Source organism: Hydractinia symbiolongicarpus, chromosome 5 (genome assembly GCF_029227915.1).
Source record: "Hydractinia symbiolongicarpus strain clone_291-10 chromosome 5, HSymV2.1, whole genome shotgun sequence".
NCBI classification, from domain to species: Eukaryota; Metazoa; Cnidaria; class Hydrozoa; order Anthoathecata; family Hydractiniidae; genus Hydractinia; species Hydractinia symbiolongicarpus.
In genome coordinates, this window is record NC_079879.1 from 23,317,810 (window position 1) to 23,345,422 (window position 27,613).

General features: G+C 36.3%; 3 protein-coding genes and 1 pseudogene across 6 annotated transcripts in view; 2 read left to right on the forward strand and 2 right to left on the reverse strand.

Moving 5' to 3' along the window:
• Positions 1-229: 229 nt before the first annotated feature.
• The window catches only part of LOC130645490 (uncharacterized), a 41,734-nt gene continuing 14,350 nt past the window's right edge, over positions 230-27,613 (reverse strand). For 2 of the 4 annotated variants that reach the window (XM_057451498.1, XM_057451497.1), the window contains exon 2: positions 230-1,894. In XM_057451498.1, coding sequence (XP_057307481.1) covers positions 801-1,877 — 1,077 coding nt within the window. In that variant the 5' untranslated portion in view covers positions 1,878-1,894 and the 3' untranslated portion in view covers positions 230-800. Of the gene's footprint in view, positions 1,895-11,809; positions 12,080-19,643; positions 19,736-27,613 lie in introns of those variants that run through there. The other 2 variants (XM_057451496.1, XM_057451495.1) reach the window with 2 other exon arrangements.
• LOC130646061 (uncharacterized) lies at positions 12,254-17,525 on the forward strand (annotated as a pseudogene).
• Positions 17,609-18,257, forward strand: LOC130645491 (uncharacterized). Its single transcript, XM_057451499.1, has one exon. The coding sequence runs from the start codon at positions 17,609-17,611 to the stop codon at positions 18,188-18,190; it is 582 nt and encodes a 193-aa protein (XP_057307482.1). The 3' UTR covers positions 18,191-18,257.
• On the reverse strand, positions 26,740-27,593 carry LOC130646062 (uncharacterized). The gene is made up of 2 exons (XM_057452198.1): positions 27,136-27,593; positions 26,740-27,037 (listed from the first exon to the last, which is right to left on the reverse strand). The coding sequence occupies exons 1-2, from the start codon at positions 27,591-27,593 to the stop codon at positions 26,740-26,742; spliced, it is 756 nt and encodes a 251-aa protein (XP_057308181.1).

Consider the following 27,613-nt stretch of genomic DNA (forward strand, 5'->3'; position numbering starts at 1 on the left):
CTAGCTAGCTAGCTAGGTCACTGTAAGAATGCTTCTTAAAAATCTTCGTCACTAGCTAAAATCCTGAAATTGGTGCGTCAAAGATGTGGACATAGCTAAAAAGCTTGTCAATATATTTATATCAACATGTAATAACATAAATGTTACAAAAATAAAAAGCTTTTGGAAGACAAAAACCTCAAACAGACCTAAAAAGATGCAATCTTTAGCGAGTAAAAAGACATGCAAGTCCCTTTTAAATTATATTTCCTTGACAGACAACATTATCTTTCTATATTACATCAGAAGTGAAGAAAAACTAAAAAAAACTTTTGACATTTATCTTGTCATTGATTTCCATTTCTCTAAAAAGTTCGAGTTATCAGAAGAAATTAAACCCAGGGTGCACTAAAAATGGGTCGGATTAACGAATGTTTGAGTTATCCGAGATACGAGTTAACCGGAGTTTTTACAAGAAAGTATTAACAAAAGTTCGAAGGACCCAAGAAAATAGATTAAGATAATAAAAGTTCGTTCCAACAACAACGACTAAAATGGCAACAACAACAGAGTTGTCAGAAAGAAATAACAAATAAATAATAAACACAAATAAATGATAATAATAATAATAATAATAATAAACACAAATAATACGAATAAGTGAATGTCGCGTACTTGGCAACAAAAATAGCGTAAAAATCGTGACAAAAAAATAGAAAAACAGACCAGCAAAATCATCAAATCTATTTACAAGTTTGATCTTGCATAATGTTATAACCTACCACCGCAATGAAAAATAGTTACTTGTTAAAAATGTAAACTTAGGGTGTAAGTTTGTCAGTAAAACCAGCCAGGCCAGTAGTTGTTCCGTTGTTTATACGCTTCCTGGTTGTACTTTTGGCTCGTATCGGAACGCAATGTTGATGATGTGCGTACAATGTTAAACAAGGATTTAACACTTTAAATTTCAACTTGTTTTGAAACACCCATATAAAGTAGTTTTCCAGCCCAAATTTATTCTGTTCTATGTCGAGAATTTCTAAAATCTCTTTCGTAAATATGTCTTTAACGTGATATGCAAATACATCATGACTACCCAAATACGCAAATGTTTTACAATTAGCGGAATTAACGTTGGTATTGAAACAATTGGAGTTATACGCTGGTTGTCGGGTCAACGCGTACATTAGGCGATTTTCTGACATTACTTTATAACTGACCTGATCCCAGCCTTTTCCAAACAAAATATCCTGCTGTCCTATGACCACAATTCTATCCATAAAGCATCCAGCCGCAAATTCCACATACGTTTTTATTGTGTGCTGTTTAGAAAGATGTTGTATCACCAAATTTTCGCTGTTAACCAAATTTAACGATGAGAGGTAGTCCACAGCTTCAAGCGAATCGACGAATACATAAATGGATTGTATATTTTCATGATTTAAGTTTAATTGCATGGTTTCAACTACTTCGTACAGTCTAGCATCAATTTCTTCATTTGTTGGGGGTCTACTCCCCGATATCTCACTCTTGTCTCGATGAAATTTCTCAAAGTACGGAATAAAATCAGTCATTAAAATCATTTTCATCTTTTTTGAGTCTTCCATTTTTGCTGGTGGAATACATTCTCCATGAGCTATTTTTGCCTTGTTTTTTTTATTCATTTTCAAGTTACGTTGGTATTTAAAATATTCAATTTTCTTTTCAGGCAAATCTATAGCTATAGTGCGGAGAAACACCTCTTGTGGTAATACTTGCGTTACTTCAACTTTCTCCGGTTTTGGCACACCAAATGCATTTGTATAACAATACTCATTGCCTTTGAGTTTGTATAAAGTGCAGAAAAGAGTGATTAAAGTTAACCCTAACAAGATGTAGGGGGCTTTTCCTTGATACATCTTTTGAAGAACGTCTTCTAAAAAATAAATAATTCAATAATTACTGGCTGATTTTAATATTTTATTAATATAAAAATCAGCCAAAAAACTTTATGTATGAGTTTTTCCCTATCAACGGATTTTTTTAATGAAATGATTTTTGATTTTCGCAAAATTTTTTTACGCGAAAATTGTTCTAAAATTACAATTCGTAAAAGGCTTTTTCGCAAAATTTTGTGATTATTTTACTAACTTCATAATAACAAAAATTATTCAGATGTACAATGGAGCTGATAACATATTCCTTTTAAGGGCTAGTTTATCTCTGTAGATCATAAAATCTCCTTAATTTCAAAAAGAAAATTGTTTTGTGCCGATGTTTTGACAATGAAGTCGTTAAACGACGCCATACAACAAGAGAATCGATGATCTTTAACAGCCGTAGACTGGGTGCTATTAACACGCTTACCCGTAACCGGTGACACTCCTAAGTGATCAGAAGCTCTTACTTTCAAGAGACGTAATGTGTTTGATTATTATTAAAAAAGAAATGGCAATTCTGTAATCACTGACTAAAATAAGAAAAGAAAAGGGGAAAATTATTATGTAATCACGTAATTCGTGAACAACATTATGTTACAATTTTTCGCTGATGATTTAAATTTCTTGCTGTTCCTTGTCCATACAACACTTATAAAATATCATGCTGCAGAATACAACCGTCCATCATCCAACATAAGCCTCATTTGATCGTTTTTTTCACTTAATGTCCGCATTATTATTTTCTCTAGTAATTGCAACATACTTGTCCCTTATCATCTTAAACTCATCATTACCAATCTTTCCATCATCCAAACCCTTGGTATATGAGCAACGATTATTACCATCGATAATTTCAGTTTATCGATCATGATTAAATGCTTGTTTATTTTTCCCCCACATATTTTGATGAAGTTTGATATTGGTAGGATCGACAGACCGATAATGGTGCTTAGTGATCCAAATGCGATAGATCCTGGCAAACCAATGACTGTTAGTACCGATGTTAAGGCTCCTGCACCCGACACAGTACTCACACATTCTGCCGCACTTACATAATTACACGCTATAGATGACCTCTTGAAATGTTTTTTATACTTATATGTAAGTTTCTCCTTTGTTGACCTCAATTCACTCTAGTATCCGTGTACGATACCGGAATTGTGGTTGGCTTATATTTCTTCAGGTGGAGCAAATGGAATTTTCGAATAAGTTTCTTCAACTTCCATTTTTATTTGCCAGGGCAAAAGTAATGGATATGAAGGATTTTAGTGACGCGAATTTTTTTATGGAATGTTGATGATACGACTGAGCAGGTAACTTCTTTTATTGATGATCCCGATACTGAAATAATAGATAAGGTGACTACGTCTAATTTCTGACAACAGACTAGAGTGGGGTATGATCAAGGTGGTTTACTTTTATGAAGAAAATGAGGGAGGGTTGGGTTCCATGGCGGATGCCAAACGTTATATTTTTTTCAAGGTAGAAGGGAAAAAGCTATTTTATAAACCCGAGGGTAAGCGTCCTGTGGAGTTAATAAATGGAGATGGCAGTTTAAAGTCTTCGAAAACGTTGTCAAGTGTCCTGGGTAAGAGATGTTACACCCAGATATGTCGCAATCAACGTGATATGTCGCATGCCGGTAAATGTCGCAAGTCAACAGTAAATGTCGCAAACCCAACGGTAAATGTCGCAACAGCAAATGTCGCACCAAAATAGATAATCAACGGTAAATGTCGCACAGATAGAAATTACCATTACTCACAAAATGTTCTACAACATAAGTATCACTGAGGGAAGGAATTTTCTTATTATGGACTTCCACAGTGCCGTTTGATCAACTACTGGTGTTTCAAAACAGTTAGTTTTTATCCGTACTAAAATATCATACTCTTCTTCGGTAAGAGCTTTTATGGTCCTCTCCTTAACAGCAGACGCGCCTCCAAAATAAGCGAGAAAAAACTACAAGTATACTACAGTCTTCATCGTTTAAAGAATGCACGATTCACAAGTATCTAATATTGTTGGTGTCCTTTAAATCAACGTCCTAAATTCAGTCCGCTAAAAAAAGCCAAGTTAATTAAATACGATTGAAAAATATTTCTATGCTGACAGTAATATGAATCTGTAATCTTCTACAGCACATCTAATTTCAAGGCAATCAAAACTCGTAACAGTTTCAAAGTTCATTGTTCATTGTTTCAATACCTTTAACAATAGGGACCCGCGCCGCTATTCAAAATTTATGATGCAAAACTATCACATTGAGCATTATTATGAAAGGTGCAGGTGGTTTATTCTTTCTTTATAGTCAAGAAATATTTATAATAATGTTATTTAATAAAAAAACGTTTGAAACCATGAAAAAAATTTGCGACATTTACTGTTAATTGTGAATTTCTGTGCGACGGTTACTGTTAATTTTAACGTTCGAGACACAAAATTATTTGCGATATTTACCATTGGGTTTGCGACATTTACTGTTGGTTTGCGACATTTACTGTTGATTTGCGACATTTACCGGCGACTTTGGGACATTTACCGTTGATTGCGAATTTCACGTTGATTGCAACATATCCTGGTGTAACGCCGGTTTTCCTATCAATGCTATAAATAAGGGAATTGTACCGAGGCACAACTCATCGGAAGAAACTGAGATAGTGGAGATAAAGAATAAGATACCGAATGCTAGTAAAGTAAATGAATCGGGGAACAGTGAGGTGGTTGGTGTTGCAGATAAGGTATTTAAACGCGTTGGAGAGCTTAGTATTATTGAAATGGATAGAGAGACACCTGAATTTAGAAAATATCTGAGTGAGATTATGGGTCTCGATAAGTCTTTACGGATTATTAGGGGTGCATTGAAGACTGCTACGGCGAAATATGTGAGAAGCAGAAGAAGTTGATTTGTGGGCAGGAGGTGAGTTGAGTGATGATTATATGGAGTTGAGGAAAAGGGTTGAGGATAGGATTGAGAGGCGTAAGGTTGATTTGAATGTGCATAAAAAAGTTAATGAATACTGATGTTTCTCGGAAGTTAAGGATAGGGATCTTGTTTAGGGGGCAGGGGATTACCGTTGCCTTTATACTTACGGCTATTGGTATGTCAATTAGTGCTATTGTGTTGGCTGTGGAGGGTGGTGGTAGTGGTGGTAGTGGTGGTAGTGATGGTAATGATAGTGGTGGTGGTGGTGGTAGTAGGGGTGGTAATACTGGTGGTAAATCTAAGGGTGGTGCAAGTGAATGGATTAAGAAACAGTTGGGGCTTTATCTAGGTTATAGGGTAAACTTGGTGACAAAACGTTGGGTGTACTTCCTGGTCGTATTGGTTCTGTTTTGGCGTGGGTGTTTAATGCTGCAAAGGAGACTGTAAAGCTCTTTCCCGATCATTTATGGACGACTTTTGCAGGTGTGGAAGACATAGTTATATTATATCTCACAAGAAAAAAAATATTTATAAATATAAAAAAGGGAGCAAGTTATCCAGTTGGTAAGGGGAGAAATTATATCCTTTGAGGGTGAAAGGTTTACATAAACATAGAATTTACATGACACAGTAAGATTTTGTTGATTTTACAATTTCCAATGTGTTTACAAACTATGGTGTATGGGTTTATCTTAATTGGGCACCAGATGCAAGACGTAAAAAAATTAATCTTAATAATTTTCAGGATGACAACAAATTATGGAACAGTGATAAATATTTTGGATATTGGCCTGTACAGTTAGGGTTTGCTATCTACTGTGCACCAATATGTTTAGGTATTTAAGTTGAACATTTAGAAAAAGGAAATAGAATGTTGAAGGCTTTGTATAGGTTTCATACTTATTATCATGTTAGGGAAATATTACATAAACTTCAGGTAAAACTACCGGGTGAGACAGGTTTCTCTCAGTATGAGAACAGTTGGTCGTGTAAGGGTTATAATAGTGTTTGTGATAAATAAGGTGCAAATAGAGATTCTAAATATGGCCGTGATGAGTCGGAGGAACCTATGGCGGTTATGTCAGTTTTTCTAATTATGTTATTGTTAATTATGGTATTCTGATATGGTGTATTCAGGATGGATTATTGATAAGAGTAGGGGTTTGACGAGAAATGATTTACCATTGATTTCTGAAAGCGTAAGAAATGTTATTTGTTGATTGTTAGTCAGGTTGGGCAAAAAGGAATATTTATCATCCGGATGTGAGACGGAGCTATCTTAAAAACGAGAGGTTATTATTATGAGAGCTGTTGATATTGATGATGATATTAAGAGATATAAAAAGTTTATTGAAAAATGCCATGAGTAAGGTTGATTTTCCTGTGACTTATTGAGTGAATATGCGGCCGTCAGATATGTTGGTCAGGCTTGGTGATGTTGAGGGTTATGATTATAGTACTAAACTTGCGAGGCTACCATGAGGATTAAGGTTACTAATGTTGAGGTTAATAGTCCACATGTTCCAAAGTCTAGTAATAATGTTACGGTTTTATTTGTCGGTAGAATAATTGGATTATTTTTGGTTCTACGTAAATGGCGAGTGCGATAGCTATGATGATTGGTTCGACTGTGGTTAATGTTGCTGCGTTTAGTGATTGGAAGAGAATTAGACATGATAAAACTTTGGAGAAACCTACAGAGGCAAGAGATAGATTTAATGAGTAAAGGGTTGAGAAGATCAATATGATTAATAGAACGTTGAGAGGGGAGAGAGAGGCTAGGAATGATTTCAGTGAGTATGGTACTGCTATGAGAAAGTATTATTTGATTACTAAGACTAAGTTACCGGAATTGAAGGAACCTAAGTTGAGTGACTATTATGTCCTAGTAAGAAACAGAAGATGGGGGGATTGTGTTTGGGGTATTATCTGTGGGGTAGGTAATATGTGAGGATTACAGATATTAGTGCGGTTTGTGAATTGAGTTTACTTAGTGAAAATGACATTGAGGTTGGATTGGTTAGTGCCAGTTTCATTTTTTCATGTTATAATGTACTTGCGGATGAGAGAGTTTCCTCTGGTGGTACGGAAAAAATATTGAAGGCAGGATTTTATACGTTTAGTGAGCTTATAGAATTTGTTGGAGGTATTATTTTGATAAGCAAAGCGGGAAGATTAGTATTGATGCCGATGTTGTTATGCCGAAATATTTAAGGGAAATGGTTGAGGCGTTGGATACGTTTGATGGTCTTAGGTGGTTGTCATTTAGATTGGAAGAGTTAAATAGTTGTGATAATTCAGTGGATGGAGTTAGGTGTAATGATTTATATAGATGGCATGTAGGTGGAAAAGAGATTTGATATGGGAGCGTGGTTAATGTGGAACCTAAGAATATTTTGTATAAGAGATTGTCGTGGGCGAATATTCATTCCCTAGTAAAGTGGTTTTGCATTTTAGAAAAAAAATCTTGGTGAATAGAAAATGTATGGGAATGTTGCTGCCTTCAAGAAGTTATAGAAGACAGCGTGGAATTAAAGGTTTGAAGTAGCATATATCGGTGACTAATAATCCGAGTACGATTGATCAAAACGAACGTCTTGCAGGTAGGTTTTCCAATCTATCCAATGCTTTTGTTGTTGCTCCAGGCACGTCTAAATTATCGTTCATTATTAAACTTATGAGCAAGGATAATGATGCGATCGTTGTTAATAATTTGGGTACAGCGATTGTTCTCGTTAAGATAGAATCACATGAAGTTGTGTCTATTGATGATTTTGATAAGTTGATGTGTTGGGAAGATTTGTGGATGACAAGTGGACAGAGGAATGATAGGGTTCGTCAGGGTACTTTTAGTGAAAACTTCGGAAGTTAAGGGTGGGTACAAAAGATGCTGTGAAGACGAATGATGAGGAGAATCAACTTAGCAAAGGTTTTGGAGGTACGTTTTGTATTCCACTAGATTTTGAGTTGCTTGAGGGTACTATGCCCTTTCATCAATCTGGATTATTAGAGAGATTGACCTACGAATTGACGTTTAACGATTATGAGAACGTTATTGGGAGTGCGGATAAGACTGCTTCATATAAAATTGATGGGATAACTTTGGAATATGATTTTGTTAATAACGAGGCTTTGGCAAACGAGGTTATGATTATGCTGATCCTGCCATATTGTACGATAGAATATTAAGACATAGCACGGTAACTGTTAATAAGGCTGCTAGTATTTGGAAATTCGGCTTTAATACACCCTCTAGATCTTTAAAAAGTATATTAATTTTGTTTGAGGATGTAAATGATTATGGCAGAGATAGTGAGAAGTTTTACAATCCGAAGATTAATATGGTAAGTGTGACTGCAGAGGCTCAACCGAATCAATTGTTTAGTTCAAGTCTTAGGAGTCATCATCAGTGGGATGAGGTTAAAAAAACAATTTGGCAGTGGTCGATTGCTGGAGTATGGAAATGCGCAGAAGGAAATGTTGCTGGGAGAAATGGATATGGGAAGTTATTTTACGAATAATTTTGTGTTGTGGATTTTGGAACTACTGAAGATGTTAAGATTTATGGAAGTGGTAAAAGGGTGGAAAATGCTTCGGAAGGTGTTACTTTGTAGATAGAGAAGACTATTGAGGGTAAGGATAATATAAATGCACGTATATTCTTGTTTATGGACGCGCAGATTAAAATTAAGGGTGGAACTTTTGCAAATCTTTTGTCAGCCCTGCAGGGAGTTATTTGTAATGACATTTAAGGTGGCAAAAAATCAAAATTTTAATTTCGCCATCATGTTCAGCATACTTTTCTTGTTAACTTTTCCAATTTTTGTTGAAAATGAAGTAGTTTTAATTTTTGGACCAATTTTGGCCTAAAATGATATTTAAGATTAGATATTTGATTAGATTAGATGTGCCAAATTTTGTCGAAAATAAAGTAGTTTTAATTTTTAGACCAATTTTGGCCTAAAATGACATTTTAGGTGGCAAAAAACCAAAATTTTGATGTCATCATATGTTCAGCATACTTTTTTGTTAACCGTGCCAAATTTTGTCGAAAATAAAGTAGTTTTAATTTTTGGACCAATTTTGGCCTAAAATGACATTTAGGTAACAAAAATCAGAGGAACGTGAAATCCCAGGGTCGATTTTTTCTCAAAAAATGCTCCAAAAGAAAAAAACGACGGTTTTAAAGAATTTCCTACGCCTTCAGGCGCGGAAATTCAATTAAACTCAACTTCAAAGTTTTGTAACAAAAAAGATAATTTGAAGACTTTGTCTTAGAACATCTTACGGCATATATTCCACCTGACAAAACGTCGCGGGCAACAACAGGTTTAGCCTATTATTACAAGACTAGTTGTTATCCTGTGTAAAATCGACGGGAATTCGGAAATTTTATAGGCTCGACTTTACTGCTGTTTTTCCGTATTTTTCTTGTGCTGTGGTCAGTCGTTTTGGGTGGTCCTTTCCCTCAAATTTCCATCCTGACGGTTCGTTGTCTACCCCACCCGCGTCCGTCAGGATGGAAAATTTGTAAGACACCCGAAACGACTCACACAACTCCCACACATATCACTACCTGTCTCTTCCAAGCAATGTCAAAACAATCCCTTGACCCCCACTGAAAGCTATTTTAAAAATCATCAGAACCTTGAGCCCTCGCATCGCATGTCACCCGAACCAAATGGTAAAGTGTGTTTCATTCACCTAAATTTATTCTACTGCTCAGACCGCTAAAAACAACAACAAAACTCCATGGAAGAACCCTCTGGTTTTTTTATTCTTGATGTTGTTGTTGTAGAAGTTTTAGGCCCAGCCAGCATTAGACAAGGCGAAGATTTTTAACCTTTGATTTGATTTATATCCGATACTCCCATACTGCATTTGATAGTACAGAGTGTTCTGTTTGATTTAACGTGCTTATTTTTCCTGCGGAGACTTTACTTCAGTTGTTTATAATAATAATAATAATAATAATTGGGCAGGGAGACAGCCCACTTTCTCGTTGATCCACGGTCTCACGGTCAGTCCACCACAAGACAATTATAGTAATTTAGCCGAATTCCCGTGGAAGAATCCACTGAATCTCTCATTGAGTTCTTTTGAGAGGTGACAAATAAAAACATAGAACATTGGAATTTGAATTGGAAAGTCACAATTTGCATTATTCTATATCTATAACCGCTGAAACAAAACGTCCAAAAAAATAACCATGTGCAGCAATAAAAAAAATAATAATAAAAGAGAAAAAAAGCCCTGGAATTGAGGTTGCTCACAATCTGCATTATATTTATACCCGCTGCAACAAAACGCTTAAAAATATAAGCAGGTCCAACAACAAATAAAAATGGAAAAGGTCTAACAAAATCGAAGGTGGCTAACAACGGTTATGTAAAAATCCAAATCTGCTAAAACTATATACTTGCTTTGCCAGTACACCAGGGAAAATGGTATACCAGAGGTTATAAAAAATTGTTAAGTCACACAAAAGCGGTTATTGCAAAATTTCCACAATGTACAGTTTGTAATGCATCATACCAAATTGGCTCTTTAGTTTATTGCATACATCAACCCTCCCAATGCGCAAACGTGCCGTGCATGATAACATTGCAGTGTTTTCAAATTTAAGAATCGAATAATATTTTACACGGTAACGCAACAGATGTAAACATTGATTTAACTTTGTTTACATTAAGGTTTATTATAACGAAATAACCCACGTCAATTACTTTTTATAGTTTATAAAACTCTTATCTAGGATACACACCGTGTGTTATTGTGTTATTCCGTTTCAGCCTTAATGTTCTTAAGTTTCTTGACAAATAGTATTCTTATTGTTCCTAATATATTTTTAGCATGGCTATACTAATAAAATAAAGCTTGTTATAAGTTGTTATATCTAATGGGAAATTCTGCTACATGTAACGGCTCATTGCTTTGAACAGAAGAAGGTTCAGTTTGTGAGATATATACGCAATAAAAAGTTTTATTCTTAGTCATTTTTATTTTTAGTCATATTCTTAGGATATTCTGACACATTGTTTAGAGTACATTCTTACAAAAAAAGTTCTTAACTTTCTTGACAAATACCATCCTCGTGGCCCAAAAATATATAATGCTATTTTGAATTCTTTTTATATTTAGAACAAACAATCGAGGTTAAACATATTCTTAAGATATTCCTAACTGACCCTGAGTATATTACTAAAAAGAATACGTTTAGGCGCAAGACAAAACATATTTCATATTTAAGGGAAAGTTTACCTTTGAATATGTAAACGGCTTAAATATCGTTATTCACCTAAAATCATTTCTCTACCAGATAATCTAAACAACACACCTGCTTTTTTTCGCTTTCTCAGTAGGCTGCTAGCTAGCGTTTTCCTGGATAAAAGTCCAATCAGTTTTTTACTTCGATTACTAAACTTCGCTTCATCACAAGGGAAACAAATTGATAATGTATAGCTACAATCCCGGTCAAAATATATTGGCAGTAAGCTACAAAAAGTGCAGTACAATCCTTTCCTACCCCCTCTTCCCCATTATCAATGTTTGGAAACGTGTTAGCACAACGTTTGAACATTGATACTGGGGGAAAGGGGGCTTTGTACTTATCTTGCTCTTGCTACACATGTAAAAAGGGTTTACTGCCATTATTTTTGACCGGGATTGTAGCTACAATTGTCTGATACATTTCCAATCAGTTCTCCTTTTAACGTTATATCCATTTTTAAAGTAATAAAAAAAGAGAAACAAATGTTTAAACAAAAACCCCTGTTTTGCGTTTTTTTTAACTTGGTAAATTTTAGCGTATAACGCTACGTCATAAAAAAGTGACCCATACTTTGAGTGTCGTGGACTCACATGGTTACTCATACAAGCGCATTATTATATAGACTAGTCGATCAACAAAGTTCGGAACATGATAAATCAGATAAATTAATCGAATTTTCTTGTTATTCCTTATTATTTAAACGTTTTAACTTACTCAAGTCAGATTTCTTTGCCACAACGACCTCTTCTTATTGTTGTTTCTGAAGATAGCTTTGCCTCACTAGCTGTCTCACTTTTTGATTAGTTTCCAATTTCAAACACTTAGTAATTAACATTATCAGATCTAGACAATTAGAATAATTAAATTTTTAGAATATAGCCTTTTATGCTCTAAATTTAATTTAATCCCCATAATGCTTTCACTATTTTCAACTATTGTAATGTGCATTTTCCCCTGTGGGTTTTTTTATGCTTATAATATGCAATCGGTCAAGCTAATAAAAAAAGACAGAGCGCGATAAAAATTAATTATATACAATAATAACCGATTACCCCGGGTTGTACCGCAAAATATCGCCTGAGGTCTAAGTGCCGACCGAGCTTGCGAGGTCGGTGCAATGACTGAGGTCAAAAGTCGAAACAGTCCTGTCTAAAAACAAACATTCTATTGAGAATTCGAAAGTCCCTTTAGAATAAAACTCTGTAAACAAACAACACGGTCACTCAAAAAATATAATGATAATCATTAGATCGTATTTCATAAAAGTACAATAATCATATCATTTAACTGCCGCGTAAAGTGACGACACAACAAAATAACAATAATGGTAGCGTAGTTGTTGAACCGAGCAGTAAACTTTAAATGAATTCTCTTGTCTATGGCTTCAGATTCTATTAATGCTCTTGCAAAATTACTTAAACCAAAACCCAAACCAAAGTCAAAATTTGTGGAATATGGTAGATCCAGCGCTGGTAGCAGGGTTTACAAACCTAGAGTAATACCAAAAAGACGTTATAATAAGAAAAGAACATTGGGCTCTGCGCTAAAGGTGAAGGAAAAACACAACAAGAAGAGGAAGAGTCAGTATGTACATACTCGGAGGAATATAAATAGCTTAAAACCTTTTGATTTCTGATATTAGTGTAGTACCTATAGTCGCTTTTAAGCTACCCAAAAGCCACATTAAAGCCTCTTTAGACTGACACTCTGAAACTAGGAGTACAATATATAGCTAGCTAGCTAGAGAGATTTTTAAAGAGAACCTACCTTAAAGCTATAGATAAACGATGCATCACAATATTAGCAAGCTAGCTATACATACCTATTGATTTTTTTGTCTACGAAAATATCACTAGGGTGCAAACCTACTAGTATATATATATCTTGTTCTAAACCTTTAACTAAAATCAGTCAATGAATTTGTAGGTACTTTGTCGATACAATGTGAGACTGAGAATGTATCTTTAGTAGATGAATTACCAAATCAGACATTATCCTCTGGTTGTAGTAAGTGTAAACTTGTAAATATATTTTGTATGTATTATTTATTACTCCTCAATATTGTTGCTGATGTTGTATTTTTTCATTTAGATTATGATGAAGTTATAAAGCAGTCTGTACAGCTACTATCTTATTTTGTGAAAACAAGGAAGAAAAAATACAGCCATAAAGGATGGCACGAAAGAATTGTAGTTAGCCATGAACAATGGACAAGCAATAGAAATATAATTTGGGACACATTAATAAGTGAAGAAGCAATTTGTGATACTTGCGATGTGTGTGATGAAAAGAAAGCTGTTGTGAAGTGCAATAATTGTACTCAGAAGAACCTTTGTTATAATTGTGACACTATCATACATTTAGTTAACCCATTGCATGACCGTTCATGTTATCTTGAAAGATATCTTGAGCCATTGACACCCTTAGATGTAGTGAACGAATTTTACAAAATTGTTTCTGCTGGTAGCTAATGCATTTTTTATGAGTTGAAAATTTTTATGAGGTTGTTTATGCATCTATGCATAATTTTATATTTCTAATTATAGTGAGAATGCCAATGTTGTATTACCCAAAATGTGAACGTTGTGGTGGAACAGACTTGTTGAAACAACCTTTAGAAAATACATGTGTTGTTCTTACATTAAAAGGTAAATATATATATAAAGCTATAAGTTTATTATTGTCTCAGAAACATGCTTCTGATTTCAATATTTGATGAATACACTTATTCACAATTCTAGGGCGATTCGATTTGTACAAGTATTTGGTTCATTGTAACACATGCTGTCATAATCATGATCCCTTCAACATAAGAACTCTACTCAAATCTAATTACTGGCCAGGAAGTGCAGTAAACATTAGCATTCTTATTTCGGAAAATGTTTTTCAAACATGGGATGCATTTAGAAAAAGAATGCCTGGAAGCTCAGAAAATCATTTCTTTTGTCATTGTCGGATATATCTAACAAAAATGGTAGAGTAAGTTGATCTTTCTATATAATGACCTTGATATATATATCTCCATCAAATCCTTTTTAACTTGTGAAAATTATCCTCAATCTTACCAACACACCTATGACGGTGGAAGTTAGCTACTCCTGCTGGGTATCCAGTACAATATCAATATAATTTCCTGAAACAGTTACACTGCTATCTACTGATTTGTTTTTTTTATCATCTTGTTGTTGTTTTTTAAAAAAACAGGTTGCAAATAAAGGTTAACATGACAAAACTTTCGTTCAGAATTGGTTACTCAATCGCAAAAAAATACAAAAAACAACAGATAAAGCTATAAAATTTAAATAAAAAACTCATTTTTATGCTTAATTATTTAGAATGGTAAGATACATCACAATTCATTGTCTTTCAAAGAGTGGAATTACTGGATGTTTGAACACAGTTCTTGCCAGATGCAAAATCCATTTGAATGTCCATCATGTGAAGCTTCCCAGCATAGCTGCCATATTGATGGAAACTTTAAATTATATCGATTCAAATCCTCAGGAAGGTACGTTGCTTAAAATGCTATATTGGCACTTGTTGTTTAATAAAACTCCATTGGAAATGTCTTTAAAACTTTTATGTAAATATATTTAGACGAAAGCGGCCAACGTATTACAAGGGAACATTTTTCAAGACAAATAGTGAAGTTGATGAATATTTCCAACAAGTATATGGTTCTGAAAGATGTATGAAAAAGGTAAGGCATGTTTCGCCATGTTTAATTTTATTTATTTTCTGAATATACACAACCCAATAGCTTAGTTGTAAAGCAAATGTTGTTTTTTAGTATTTTGTCTGGGATTTTGAGGTCAAGTCCTAATAGGGTTAACATTTTCTTACCTTACAAGTAGCCTAAAATGGAAAAATTAACATTTCTAGGTCGAAGTGGATAATAGGTGTGGTGGAATATGGTCTGCAGCAAGCAACTCAAAACGAAAGTCGAACTCTGTAGAAGAAACTGGAATTGTTCTCAGTACATGTCGACACAGGATTGGGCAAAAAGTTTTAAATATGTTTCAAGGAGAGCTCTTTGGCTATCCAATGTACTTATTAAAGAATTACAATTCATTGCAGTATTGTTTCACTGATGTCATGTGCAAATTTTGGAAGTTTGTTACATCTCATGAACATGCTATTGCTTCAACAGTGACTCCAGCTTTATCTGTCATGCACGCTAAAGGGCATGCATTGGACTGTCAGGTTCAAATAACTTTTTAAATTTTGTAAGGGGAATATGGTGAAAATTACCTTATACAGACTAATAGTCTAAGTCGTGAGATTCTCTCAGTTGTAATAATAAATATAAATAGACTTTAATATATTTGTAGGTGCTGTGGAGTGGAGAATGGATAAAGGGAACTGGAAGGTCAACTGGTGAAGACACTGAGCAAGTTTTTAGTTTTTTGTCAAGATGTGGAAACACAACAAAATACCAAACTCCTGAATGTAGGTTGCATTTTATTAAGTGAATTTATTTAATACACAATACGTTTGACCAGAAGGTGTTTGTTATTTTTGAAGATCGTGAGGAAACAATCACAGAAATGATGATGGCGTGAAACAAAAGAAAAATTTCAACGTTGGCTCATGACCTTAAAAAGCGGTACCTAAAGGTGGTAATCTTGATGTTATATATATTCATCATGTCTCATTTGTGTTGTCATTTTTAATTGAAAATGTTTAATATTTTGCTTTTATTTTAATTTTTTAGAATGAAACAGAAATAGCAACAATGTGGAATAATCTACAAAATACTCCAAAACATCTAAAAATTACTTACAATCCAAAACAAATTGAACAATGGAAAGTTGACATCCAAACTAGTGCTACAGGTTACACAGTTTTTTTAGAAACTGTTCTTACAGTTTGTTTCATTTACCAATAGTGTTCCATAATTGAACAAATGTATTTTTGTAAACAATATCCTAAAAAAGTGCTTCTGCTATTTTTTTATAGGTGTAAAACTTCATTATAACCACAAACTATCACACACGGAGAAACTGCTGGTGTTATATAATGAATTAAAAGAGAATGCTTGCACGATTGAATTTCCCACATCAGCACGAGCATTTTATTTCCCAAATGTATTTGGTAGTTACAATGAATTCAAATCGAAAAAAGTAAGTAAGAAAGTAGAATTTTAATCATTGGTGACAGTTTCTGATTTATCTCCTGAACATCTGAAGAAATCATATGAATCGTTGAAGTCAAATGTATGGAAACCAGTATTACAACAAAAAATAGAAAAGAACTTTATGGAAAAAGTCAGCTGGGAGCTGTCACTCAAGAAAATTGCAGGTAGTAAGATAGATAATATTCCTTACATACATCCAAAAAATGTTCTTATTAGCTACATAAAAGCAAATACATTTTTAATTTGTTAAAAATACTTGTAAAATTTATTTATTAGATACCAGCAAGCGTAGACATGTTGTTAGAGCAAAACTTGCTTTGTAAAAAACACCCTAAAAGCATTGTTTGAGTATCGGCGTTTGTTTCCATTCACCTGCACAAAGGATTGTGTTTTAAACGGTTGCTTTCCATGGACTACAAGAAATGGAGATTGTGTGAATATTTCTGGTGAGTAGAATTCCTGGCACGGGTAAAGACTCCCATGAGTTGATAAATAAGTTTATTTTCATTTATTTTCATAGCCCTTGATAGACGGTCTTGTGTCGAAATCTACGAAAAATATCGTCGAGTTGTAGAAGAGAGAATAATATTGCAGCAAGAAATGAAAAACTACCTAGAGTTTTGTTTGCAGAAGTACAATCTCCTGAAACAGAAATGTAAAGAATTCAACACTACTTTAGAAGGTACGTCATACTGCTTTTGTCTTATCCGTTTTTGTGTCATATGTACTCCTCAGAAATAGCAGAATACTCAAAAACTTCTTCTTAGAAATAAATGACTCGCTCCTTGATGTCACCTCATTGAAAGACAAAACGAATATTTTAAATGTTGTAAGTTAGTTTGGAATGTCAGATTATTTATTTATTTATTTATTTATATTTGCTTGTTATATTTTTTTTTCTTTCTTTATTTTTCGATAGGCATGTTTTTATCAGTACTCTTTTTAATAAACAATGAAGAACTTTCAGTCCTGAGATCTTAATAAAAAATAGAGCATCAAATCGCATTGAAGTCCTACATGCGTGCTAAATTAAAATGCATGTACAAAATATGTCTTATTTGAGTGAGTAGTACATTATTCATATTAATTTTCTAGAAATCGATTTCTCTTGGAAAAATAGGGCTGACGATAAAAGGTATTATGCAGTATAAGCAAGCCATCGAAAATGGGATTAATTGTTTTGGAATATGGCTGGACAAAACTTATGTAACGCAGGGAGCTGAAATGATAGAAAGTGATGAAGAGAGCTGTGATGATAATGCATCTTCTCCACGTCATCTGAAGATGAAATAGAATTACTTAATGAAGGTGTATTGCGAACTGCAGGAGAGGAATATGTTGTTAATTTGTTAGAAGATGAATTCTGTTGCGTGGAAATGGGAAGTCTAGAAACAATATTTTTTCCTCCATTACTTTCCCAAAGTACACTTGGTGATGCAAATGGTAGCAACGCTTGTGTTGTGATATCCTTATTGCTGGGTTTTGCTGTGAAGAAGTCAAATTACGAGCTCGATTTTTCGTCGTGGTCAGCGCTAAAAGATATTCTTTTGCCTATATATTGCGGTGCAATTGACATTGGTAACTATCTTTATCGTACTAATAAAAAATCTGGCTTCTTACACACAGCAGAAGCGTTACAAATATTGTCGTCGAACATGTTGTCGCTGACGGAGGAAAGGAATGTGTTTTTTGGTACACGAGATAACTCTCTTCTATCTTACATCAGTGACAAACGTTCCGAATGCAATGATGTAGTCGTAGTAAAAGGCGTCGCCATGTCCGTGTTTATAGATCACACAAGAATTATTTTTATTGACACTCATCGGAATGATCAACGTGGTGGTAAAATTTGCTCTGCGAAAAAACTAGATTTTGAAAATCTTTGTAAAGTTTTTAATTTTACAATTCCGAATGATGAAGTTATTTATATATGTAGCGTGTTAATCAATGGAGAATAGTTAATTATAGTCGTAAATTGGCTTTGTGTTCTATGGACTCTATGTAATAAAACTTGATGCAATAGCATTCTTGTTATTTTTTATCTCTCCTGTCGGCCTCTGCAACGCCAACATAATTAGCCTCATCGTTTTACTCAAGCTCCATCCGTACCGTGTCTGTTAAAAAATAATTTTTTGAGGAAAAAAATTAGATTAAAAGTGTTTTAACGCGCAATCTCATATTTTCTTTTCGATACTAGATTCTGGCCGGAATTCTTTCTTTGTGTCAAGTTCCAACCGAAAAAATTGCAATCCATACACATCTAACATGATACAAAGCTCTCTTTTTCGCGCATTTTAATCCATTTTTTATTATTCTTTGGCTTTAACCGAAAAATTCCCTGAATCGAACAAATTTAATCCATACATTTGTAACATGAGACAAGTCTCTCTGTTCCACTGAATTTTTGTCTTATTTTTTTTTGTTATTGTCTGTTCGGGTATTTCCTCTCTATAACTCGAACGTCGCAACATGTATCTAGAGCTTTATATCACGCAAGCAGTTTTTTGCATTGTTTTGGCTCTGTAAACGTAAATAGAGTCTTAATGTTTCATACAAGAAAGCAAACTCGAATTTCGGATGTCTTTTCTTCCCAAGAAAAAATCGTTGAGATAAAATATTTTTTATTTTTTATTTTTTCAGTCCGTTCTTAGCCTACAAGGTCGAGATTTTATCCTGTACAAAGAAAGATTTCGCCCCCATTTCATGTAAGGGAGAAAAATCACGCTTAATTGGCCATTTATACTCTCTATCACCCGAACCTCTCTATAACTCGAACGTTAAACAACAATTTTATAAGAAAATAAAACATAAACAAACAAATAACCTTGTTGTCAATCTCTCAAATATTACTTTAACCAACCATGACCACTCCGTTCTATATAAAGGGCTCAAATATGTTCAAACATCTACATATGTTAACTCTCGCGAACACCTTACGTTAGCGCTCAATAAATTACGAAACCGCATGTACACAAAATATTATTTTTATCAGAACCCGCGACCTCAAGCAGGTCTTCACCGTCGGTCTGCCTGGATGGCACCTAAACCTAAAAACACAACACTCCTAAAATATATCAACTCCATCCATGCTGATATTGAAATGCTCATTAACGATTCCCCCCTCCTAAAAGATAAATACAACTGCACTCCCGAAGAATACAAAAGTCAAAAAAACTTTTCAAAAAACAAAGACATAGTAATTAAAAAAGCTGATAAAGGTGGCTCAATCGTCATCATGAACAAATATGATTACGTTGACAAAGTATGCAAGCACCTTGACAATAAAACGTACTATTCAAAGATCTCGGCTGATCCGATAAAGGATCTTATTACAAACATATACAGCTTTATTGAAACTTTACTCTATCATCACAAAATAGATAAAAACACAGCGAAATTCATAACACCTACCAGCCTCATCCGAATGCCACTTTTTTATATATTACCTAAAATTCACAAGGATGGCAACCCCGGTAGACCAATTGTATCAGCTGTGAATTCACCTACGGAAAATATATCAGAATTTTTAAATCTTTGTTTACAACCACTCCTACCCAAGCTGAAATCCTATATAAAGGATACGAAACACTTTATCCCACGCATAAATAACCTACCAAAAATAAAGAAAAATGCTATTTTAGTGTCCGCAGACGTTACGTCGCTTTATACCAACATACCACACAAAGAAGGTGTGGACGCGTGTATACACTTCATGAAAATTTTTCAGCATCAACTACCAAACTTTACACCAAACGAACAAGTTACACGCGTACTGTTCTCCTTTATTTTGGAAAACAACTATTTTCAGTTCCTTGACGAAATTTTTCTACAACTAATAGGAACTGCTATGGAAACGAAGGTTGCACCACCATATGCATCTCTTTTTCTCGGCTTGTTCAAAGAAACACACATATTTAAAAAGTTTCCAGGCCTTCTTACGATTTACCCCCGCTTCTTAGATTACATTTTTTTCATATGGGAGCATGGAGAAAACAAACTCAAGGAGTTCTTTACGTACCTCAATTCAGTACACCCAACAATAAAGTTTTTTAAATAAATAATAATAAATTTTCTATCGAGGAAATAGATTTTCTGGATACCACTGTCTATCTTGATCCAGAAACGGGAGACCTCAAAACAAAGCTATACATCAAACCTACTGACACACGAACCTACAGCGCCAACGGGAGAAAAATTAATAACAAAAAGAAACGGAGCAAAATCGACGGAATAAGCAGCAGCGTCCATAACAATGACGTTTTGCCCTTTATCATCCCTTATCATAGAGCGTTTATTCCTGTGAAAAATATTTTCAAGAAACATTGGTCAATCATTATAAACGACAGAGAACTGCATAAAGTTTTTCCAAACAAACCCTTTATTGCATTCACAAGACACAAAAACATCCAGGACCACCTTGCCCGGACGAAATTGGGGACTGGTGACTAAATCTCTGGCGGCTGAATCATGCTTGTAATTAGAATAGGAACTTTTTTAGAAGTACGAAGGAAATACCATCATTGATATAAACTGTGTTTTTTTATAAGCGTAACTTTCTTTATATAAGAGCAACTTTCTTCCCCCATTACCCACTCTATTATAACAGGGAAACTTGATATACACCGTTATAAAACACAACATCACAATACCTTTAATGAAAAGGTACTGGGAACTAACTTGTTCCGTCATTTTATGAAGAAGTGTAACGAACAAAGGTACCGTTAATTCTGAAACACAAAATACAACAACGTCTCAAAAAGAGGAGAAATCCATATCACCATAGCAACTCATTGTACTCATGATATGAAAAAAATATTTACAATTCGTCGAATCGAACGACATTCAATAACGGTCTGTTACCACGGCCATCCAACAACATAGAGACACGTAATTATGTGCCCAATATCAACTTCTAAACGACACTTGACACCTAAACTGTTTTTCAAACCAACTAAAATTCTTGTTACCATAGCAACAATATGCACCTACATTGTGCCTCAAAATATCAAGCAAAAATATAGTGTAGAACAGCCTGTTGACACAAATCTTCAACAAAACATAACGCACAAAACGTACTAAAATCCTAAATTGTGTTTTACTTATAAAAGAGACCTGAGTACAAAGTTGCAACCGGTCTCTTAAATTGATTATAACCCATATCGCTATGGCAACAACTAATACTCACATTGCGCTTTTTTGAAAAACACGAACAACAGTCGACAGTCGACGTTGTTTGGCTTGTTTTCTTCTGTCTCGATAGCCCAAATAATTTTTATGGTCAGTTTTTCATAGCTATTCTGGTTAGTGCTGCGAAAAGAGGCAGAAATGCAAAATCCTGCCTGATGTTTCTTCAACTATTTTTTTGCTTTTAACTAACGTTTTACCTTTTAATAACACGTTTAAATGGTCTTGCTAGCCCTCTTTGTGGTATATTGACATGGGTAAGATGTTGGAATCGTAAAAAACTTAAATTACTGACTTTTACAGAGAGACAAGAGAAGACATATTGTTGATGTTGGTTTTACCAGCTGGCTGCAGCAAGCTAATGTACAATATATTTTGTGTTGTGAGGAATAAAGTAATGGTTAAAAGGAAACACTATTCTATCATTATCAGTGCACTTTGGCAAAAAGAAATAATTACAGCTAGAAAGACTTGAAAGCAATTTTTCTACAGTAAGCTAGCTATGGATCTGCAAGTTTGACATGGATTAACGTGGTAGAGAGTTTAATATAGAATTTATATACAAACAAGAAGCCCTGTGGCTTGAAGATTTCCCGCCTTAAGCAAACATGTGGGAAAGCAATTATTAGCGTTGCAATCGAGGACAGTATTAATTTAAAAGTTTAAAATGCCAAAAAAAATAAAGGAGGTAAGAAACACGAAGAAAAAAGTTGTTTGAAGTCGTCTGTAAAGATTTTATGTTCCATAGGTTGTTTTTTCAAATTAGAGAGAGAGAGTTTAAGCCTGATTGCATCGTGATCACTGAAATAGACAGTTTTAACGAAGGTCCCGACATTAAAAGTATTTAAAACATTCTCCCAGAAATAGACATGGTCAATAAGTGAACCTGATATATGAGTTGGCGAGGTTATGACTTGTTTATATCCAGTAAGAAAATCAAGGAAATAGTTTTCATCGCTAAATGCATTCACAATAAAAATCTCCGAGTATAATATCAACGGTTTCATTTCCCAAAAAATGTTGAAGAAGGTATAATGACTCATCTCTATTGAGGGAATTATTACGATATCAAACAATTCTATAGTCTCATTATGACCAACTAATAGACTAGAAAATTTGTCCACATTGTTGTTTAGAATTAAAGTAAATTAATTTTTATTATTCCCTTAAGCACCAACCTCATCCCCAGGGCATCTTGTATCTTTTCTGACCCTGGGACGGCGATACATACATGGCCCTGGCGGAGGCAGGTCCGATATGAAACCTGATTGGCGCGGATATTTCACATAATTATTGCGTCATACAAAACATTTTGGCAAGGTGGCGAGTCTGTGACTTACAGGAGGAAGCCAAATCTACTACACTCCGGAGCATCTTTGGACTGGTCGGAAGGCGATCAAATTGCTCGCTGCAGAGGCTGGTCCATCCAAGAAGAAAGTTACTTACTGGCTAACTCGCCAACTGCTCTGACTCAGGCATATTCGAGGGCCCAAGCGTATCAATTACCCTCATTTCACAATTACAAAGCAGAATGAAATGCACCAATTTGACTTGCTCTACATGCCCCACGACAAGGTCTATGGCAACACCTATAAATACATCCTAACAGGCATTGACGTGGCCTCACGATACAAGGTGACGAGACCTTTGAGAAGCAAAAAGGCTAGTGAAGTTGCCGACATGATCAAATACATCTTTAAAGCAGGACCCCTTAGGTATCCAAAGATTTTTCAGTGCGACAACGGCTCAGAGTTCAAGTCAGACGTGACAAAGCTGTTGGAAAGCAAAGGAGTTGAGATCAAGTGTGCAACTACCAAGTATCACCACACTTTCACGGCGTTCGTCGAATCCTACAACAAGGTACTGGCACAAAGGCTCTTCAAACCCCAGGATGCACAAGAGTTGTTCAGTGACGAGACTAGTACCACCTGGGTGAAGCACTTGTACACTATAGTCCAAAGTTTGAAGAATACAAAGACCGCGATGATTGGTATGAGACCCAGCAAGGCCATCAAACTCGACGAAGTACCACTGGCAAAAAAAAGCAAGGAATATCCTGAGGAAAAGACTTTACCCAACGACGGCCTCTACCTTTACTTGTTACAGCCTGGAGAGGAACATGGAGATCAAAAAAGACGTGCGACAGACGCCTGGTGGAGCAAGAAAACTACCGGTCACGTATCGTGACCGGTAGTAGGTTGTTGGACTATCTCGATGGAGAGCCCGAGCGAAGTTTTGTGGCAGAGGAACTCATGCTAATACCAGAGGATGCTGAGGTACCTCCGGAACATGTCAAAGGTGAACCCGTAGCTCACCTTAATACTTACCAACAAATTAATAGGATGATCAAGGCGTGTATAATCATAAGGATTGAGGGTATAGAAAGGATAGCCATAGACTATACCTTTGATGACAAAGTGCTCATTCTCCAACTCAATATCAACTAAGCGTCTATCTGATATAGGAAACTTAAGGATGTCGCTAATTTTTGTCAAGTCTGCCAGATCTGAGAGCTTTAACTCAGGGTCCTTGATAATCTCGTAGCATAGCGCGCCCCATTTGTTCACTTCAGAGGAAAAAATATTTAACTACCTTTTAACATACAGCTGAATTGGTCAAGCAGCGTCTATCAGGCGTGTTTTTGTGGCTTTATGTAACCACAAAGACATGTGACTTAGTCAAATTGCGCTGGAACACCCAGATCGAAACAAGTCGTCTCGACCCAAATCGATCAGTTTGAAGTTACATATGTATCGCTCCACGTGTCCTTCTTTGATAAATCTGTTAAAGGCATGTGTACCGATGGCGTTGTCGATAACGACAATCTCTTCGGACTTTGGAAATTTCTCTTTAAACCAACCCCTCATCCTAGGGATATCGCGTCTTTGAATACGCGCTTCATAGTATGGGAAATCGTGGTACTTATCATCGTTGTCGGGTGTCGTATGCTTGCGAGAAATCATAATAACAATTTCTCCGCATTGTTCTGATGTAACGTATTGATCCAGCCATTCAAGCTCACTTTCTTGCAGCGCGATGGTCGCCTCCTTTTGTTTGATTAGCTTGCGTTGCTCCTCAAGTTTCCTCTGTAATTTTGCCAGACAAGACATTTTATCTTACAGTTTTGGATCTAAGATCGTGTATGCAGGGACTGTGCTCACTATAAAAGTTTCCAGGCCTTAGGGTACTCACATACAACTATGCATGTCTGGACTTTTTGAGCTGAGTCTTGATAGTCTCCCAATCATCTATCTGGTTCGTTTTCTCATCGATCATTCTCATATCCGAACGCTCCGAATGAACAACTGCTTCTTTTGACGTCTGAGGTTTTTTGGTAGAGCGGTGTATGACTGAGTCAGTAACTACACCGAATGTTTTCGGTGTCTCCCCGAAATTGCGAGCTCCAAGAGAGGCTGACGCTTCCTATTCAGGCTCTCGTTCGCTATAAGATAGTCAACAATGAACAAGCTCTCTTCACCCGCTAGTTGCTTCGTGAATTGCTCGATCCAATCAAACAACTGGTCTTTGGGATCTATAAGGAACACGTAGTCATCTTCCCACAGCAAGGATCTCTCCAAGTAAGTCTTGTTCCAGCGGATGGTGGGACACAGGATCACGATGTTGTGGAAATAATGCTTGTACTCGTTGTCCAGTGGGTCGAGTACACGCTCAGTCTTGCCATAAGCCCTTTGTATCTGTCTATAAACTTTGCATGCGCTTACTTAGGCTTAGGTACTATGGAGGCAGGAATACCGCCTTTTGCTACCGCCATCTCACGGCTTCCCCGTCCTGCTGTGAAGTATACCACCATTTTCATCACGTCGTTTGTGTCCAGCTTGGTAGAGGGGCTGGAGATCCCGAGGTACCTGTTATCAACCATAGCGTAAGCAAATGTAAAGCCCAGGTCCACGACACTTTCATATACTATGTCTATAATCTCCTTTTGTTGAGGGGTAATGTTTGAACTCATTTATAATATAGTTTATCTCATCTTGGGAAAGTCGATATCGGGCTGGGCTGTGGTTTTTTGCTGAGGTGCACGTGCCCCTCCGGAGCAGCCAGGCGATGGCTTTGGTGTTTCGGCGGGCTGCAGAGACGCTACGGGCTGCTTACGCATAATGTAGTAGACTCCATCAACAGCCACGCAGGCAAGTATGACAACGATGCCTCCACCAAGGTATGCACTGTTAGGAACCTGTGAAATACCTTTGTTCAGGTTACTGACAGGTTCCTGACCCTCTTCTGAAGTACTTTTGCCCACGTTCTTTGGCAGGTCGGCCTTTTTTTATTCTTGTTATATTCGGCAAGTCTCTTGCCACAAGCAACGCGACCTGGATGCTTTACTGGCTTTGTTATGACTTGAGTAGTAGTAGATTCCTCGCTCATTTGTTATAAGCCGTAAAACTTGTAACAAATCACTCTAGGTAGCCTTCAAACCTTCTCTACCAGAGTACCTGATGCGTTCTTATACGAAGCCCTCACTAATTTATGTATTTGTGGTGGAAATTGATCAGCCGCTGGTGTCAAAATCACTAGACCGCGTGCGTAACAGTCTCCGTACGGACCGCACCAGTCCGTATACCGCGCTCGTACTCTGCGTTTGCACAGGACCTCATTGTTTGCTCTATCAACTATTTCAAGATTGTCCATGCGTATCTTTAATAGACTGTTTTCCATTCTTTTCTTGCTTCTCATTATCTTGTTCTTTAACTACCTTGGACATGGAGAATTGGCAGTGGTTTACAGTATGCGCAGCGATTAGGCGTGAGAAACTTACCAAAAGCTGAATAGACTAATATACCCAGATCAGCCATCGACTAATTGGATCCCCTTCCAGGTCTTGACGTAGAGCCTCGTGACTATCGAGGGGCACCACGTTGCTGACAGCTTTGGTATACATGGTGATGGCATGGGTTGACAGTGCTTTGGCAGTTTTCTCTCCCTTCTCCTGGCGCTCACGTTGGATGAACTCTGCATGTATTTTGTCGATCACCTCGGGCGAGGCCTTGTCAAGGAAGGCAGAAGGTGCTGTTTGCCTTTACGAGCATCCTTCAAGGCTTTGCGTTTCTCAATAGGTTTTTGACGTTGCTAAAGGGCTTCTGCCGGGGTATCAACTTCATCGAATATCTCTGCGAGATTAGACATATTTATTAATAGCCTCCTGTACCTCAGATAATCAACCACGATCAAAGCATACGGTAGGAGTATAGCGATTAGTAACAAGGCTTCCAGCATTTACTTTCCCTCCCTAGCCGCTAAGCGATAATGACCTCTGACGAGCGTTGTGATCTGGTCCGCTTGCACGATCCGTTTGTTGTCTACCCTATTGATTTGATGCCCTTTTCTGGATGCAGACCCAGGTTTTGTATACATCGACATCATCCTCTAGGCAGCGCCGGTAATCTTCAAAGGTGATGGATTTTTTGGTTACACACTTCTTTGCACCTTTAGCTTTGCGATCGCCGCCCTCTTTCGTGAGACTCTTGTAAGCATAGAGTTTTGCTCTCAATGTGATAAACTCTGTCATGATTTTACCATTTAGCTCATCCTTCATGAGACCTACGACCTTTTTGTTTTTGCCAATGGGGAGAGGTCTGCCATCATCTTTGCCGTAGGCACTTCTGTTCTTATGTGGTAGACGAAAGAGTCTATGTCCCTATAGCAGACCCGCAGGTTGCTACCATACTTAGGCTGCATATAGTCGTAGTGGAAATCTTACATCGCGATTTTCGACATGTCTATAATAGCTTGACCAGTATACACCGGTTTGTTCATCTTGACCTCTGCTTTACCCATTTCCACACCCATGAGGTGGCTGCTGAAGTAGTTTTCACCCTTGAAGTTTGGCTTCATGACAAATTTCGTATACTTGTCCTCGTTGGTAACCAGCTGGATGTTGTGATGGTTCCTCAGGTTCTCCATAGTCTTGCCGAACACCAAGAGGTTCATAAGCTTGTAGAAGTCCTTTTCGAACTCGTTTTTGGCGGCAGTTCTCAGACTCCTGTTGTGATCGATATAACCCTTCAACCAGGGCTTCTGGTTAAACTGGATGACCCGGTGCACCTTCTTAAGCTCGAGCCCGTGTTTTAGAGCTTGAAGAAGGGCTCTGATATGTACCACGTACCTCTGCTTGTGTCCGAGATTTGGTATCAATTTCTCGACCTTGTGAACCACCATACGCTCCGGCAGGAAAGGTA

Excerpts from the sequence above, each read along its gene's own strand:
- LOC130645491 (XM_057451499.1), top strand. The coding sequence starts at position 17,609 with ATGGGAAGTCTAGAAACAATATTTTTTCCTCCATTACTTTCCCAAAGT.
- LOC130646062 (XM_057452198.1), bottom strand. The coding sequence starts at position 27,593 with ATGGTGGTTCACAAGGTCGAGAAATTGATACCAAATCTCGGACACAAG. Across the intron at positions 27,038-27,135 it reads GACATGTCGAAAATCGCGAT|AAGTGCCTACGGCAAAGATG; the intron begins GTAAGATTTCCA and ends ACATAAGAACAG.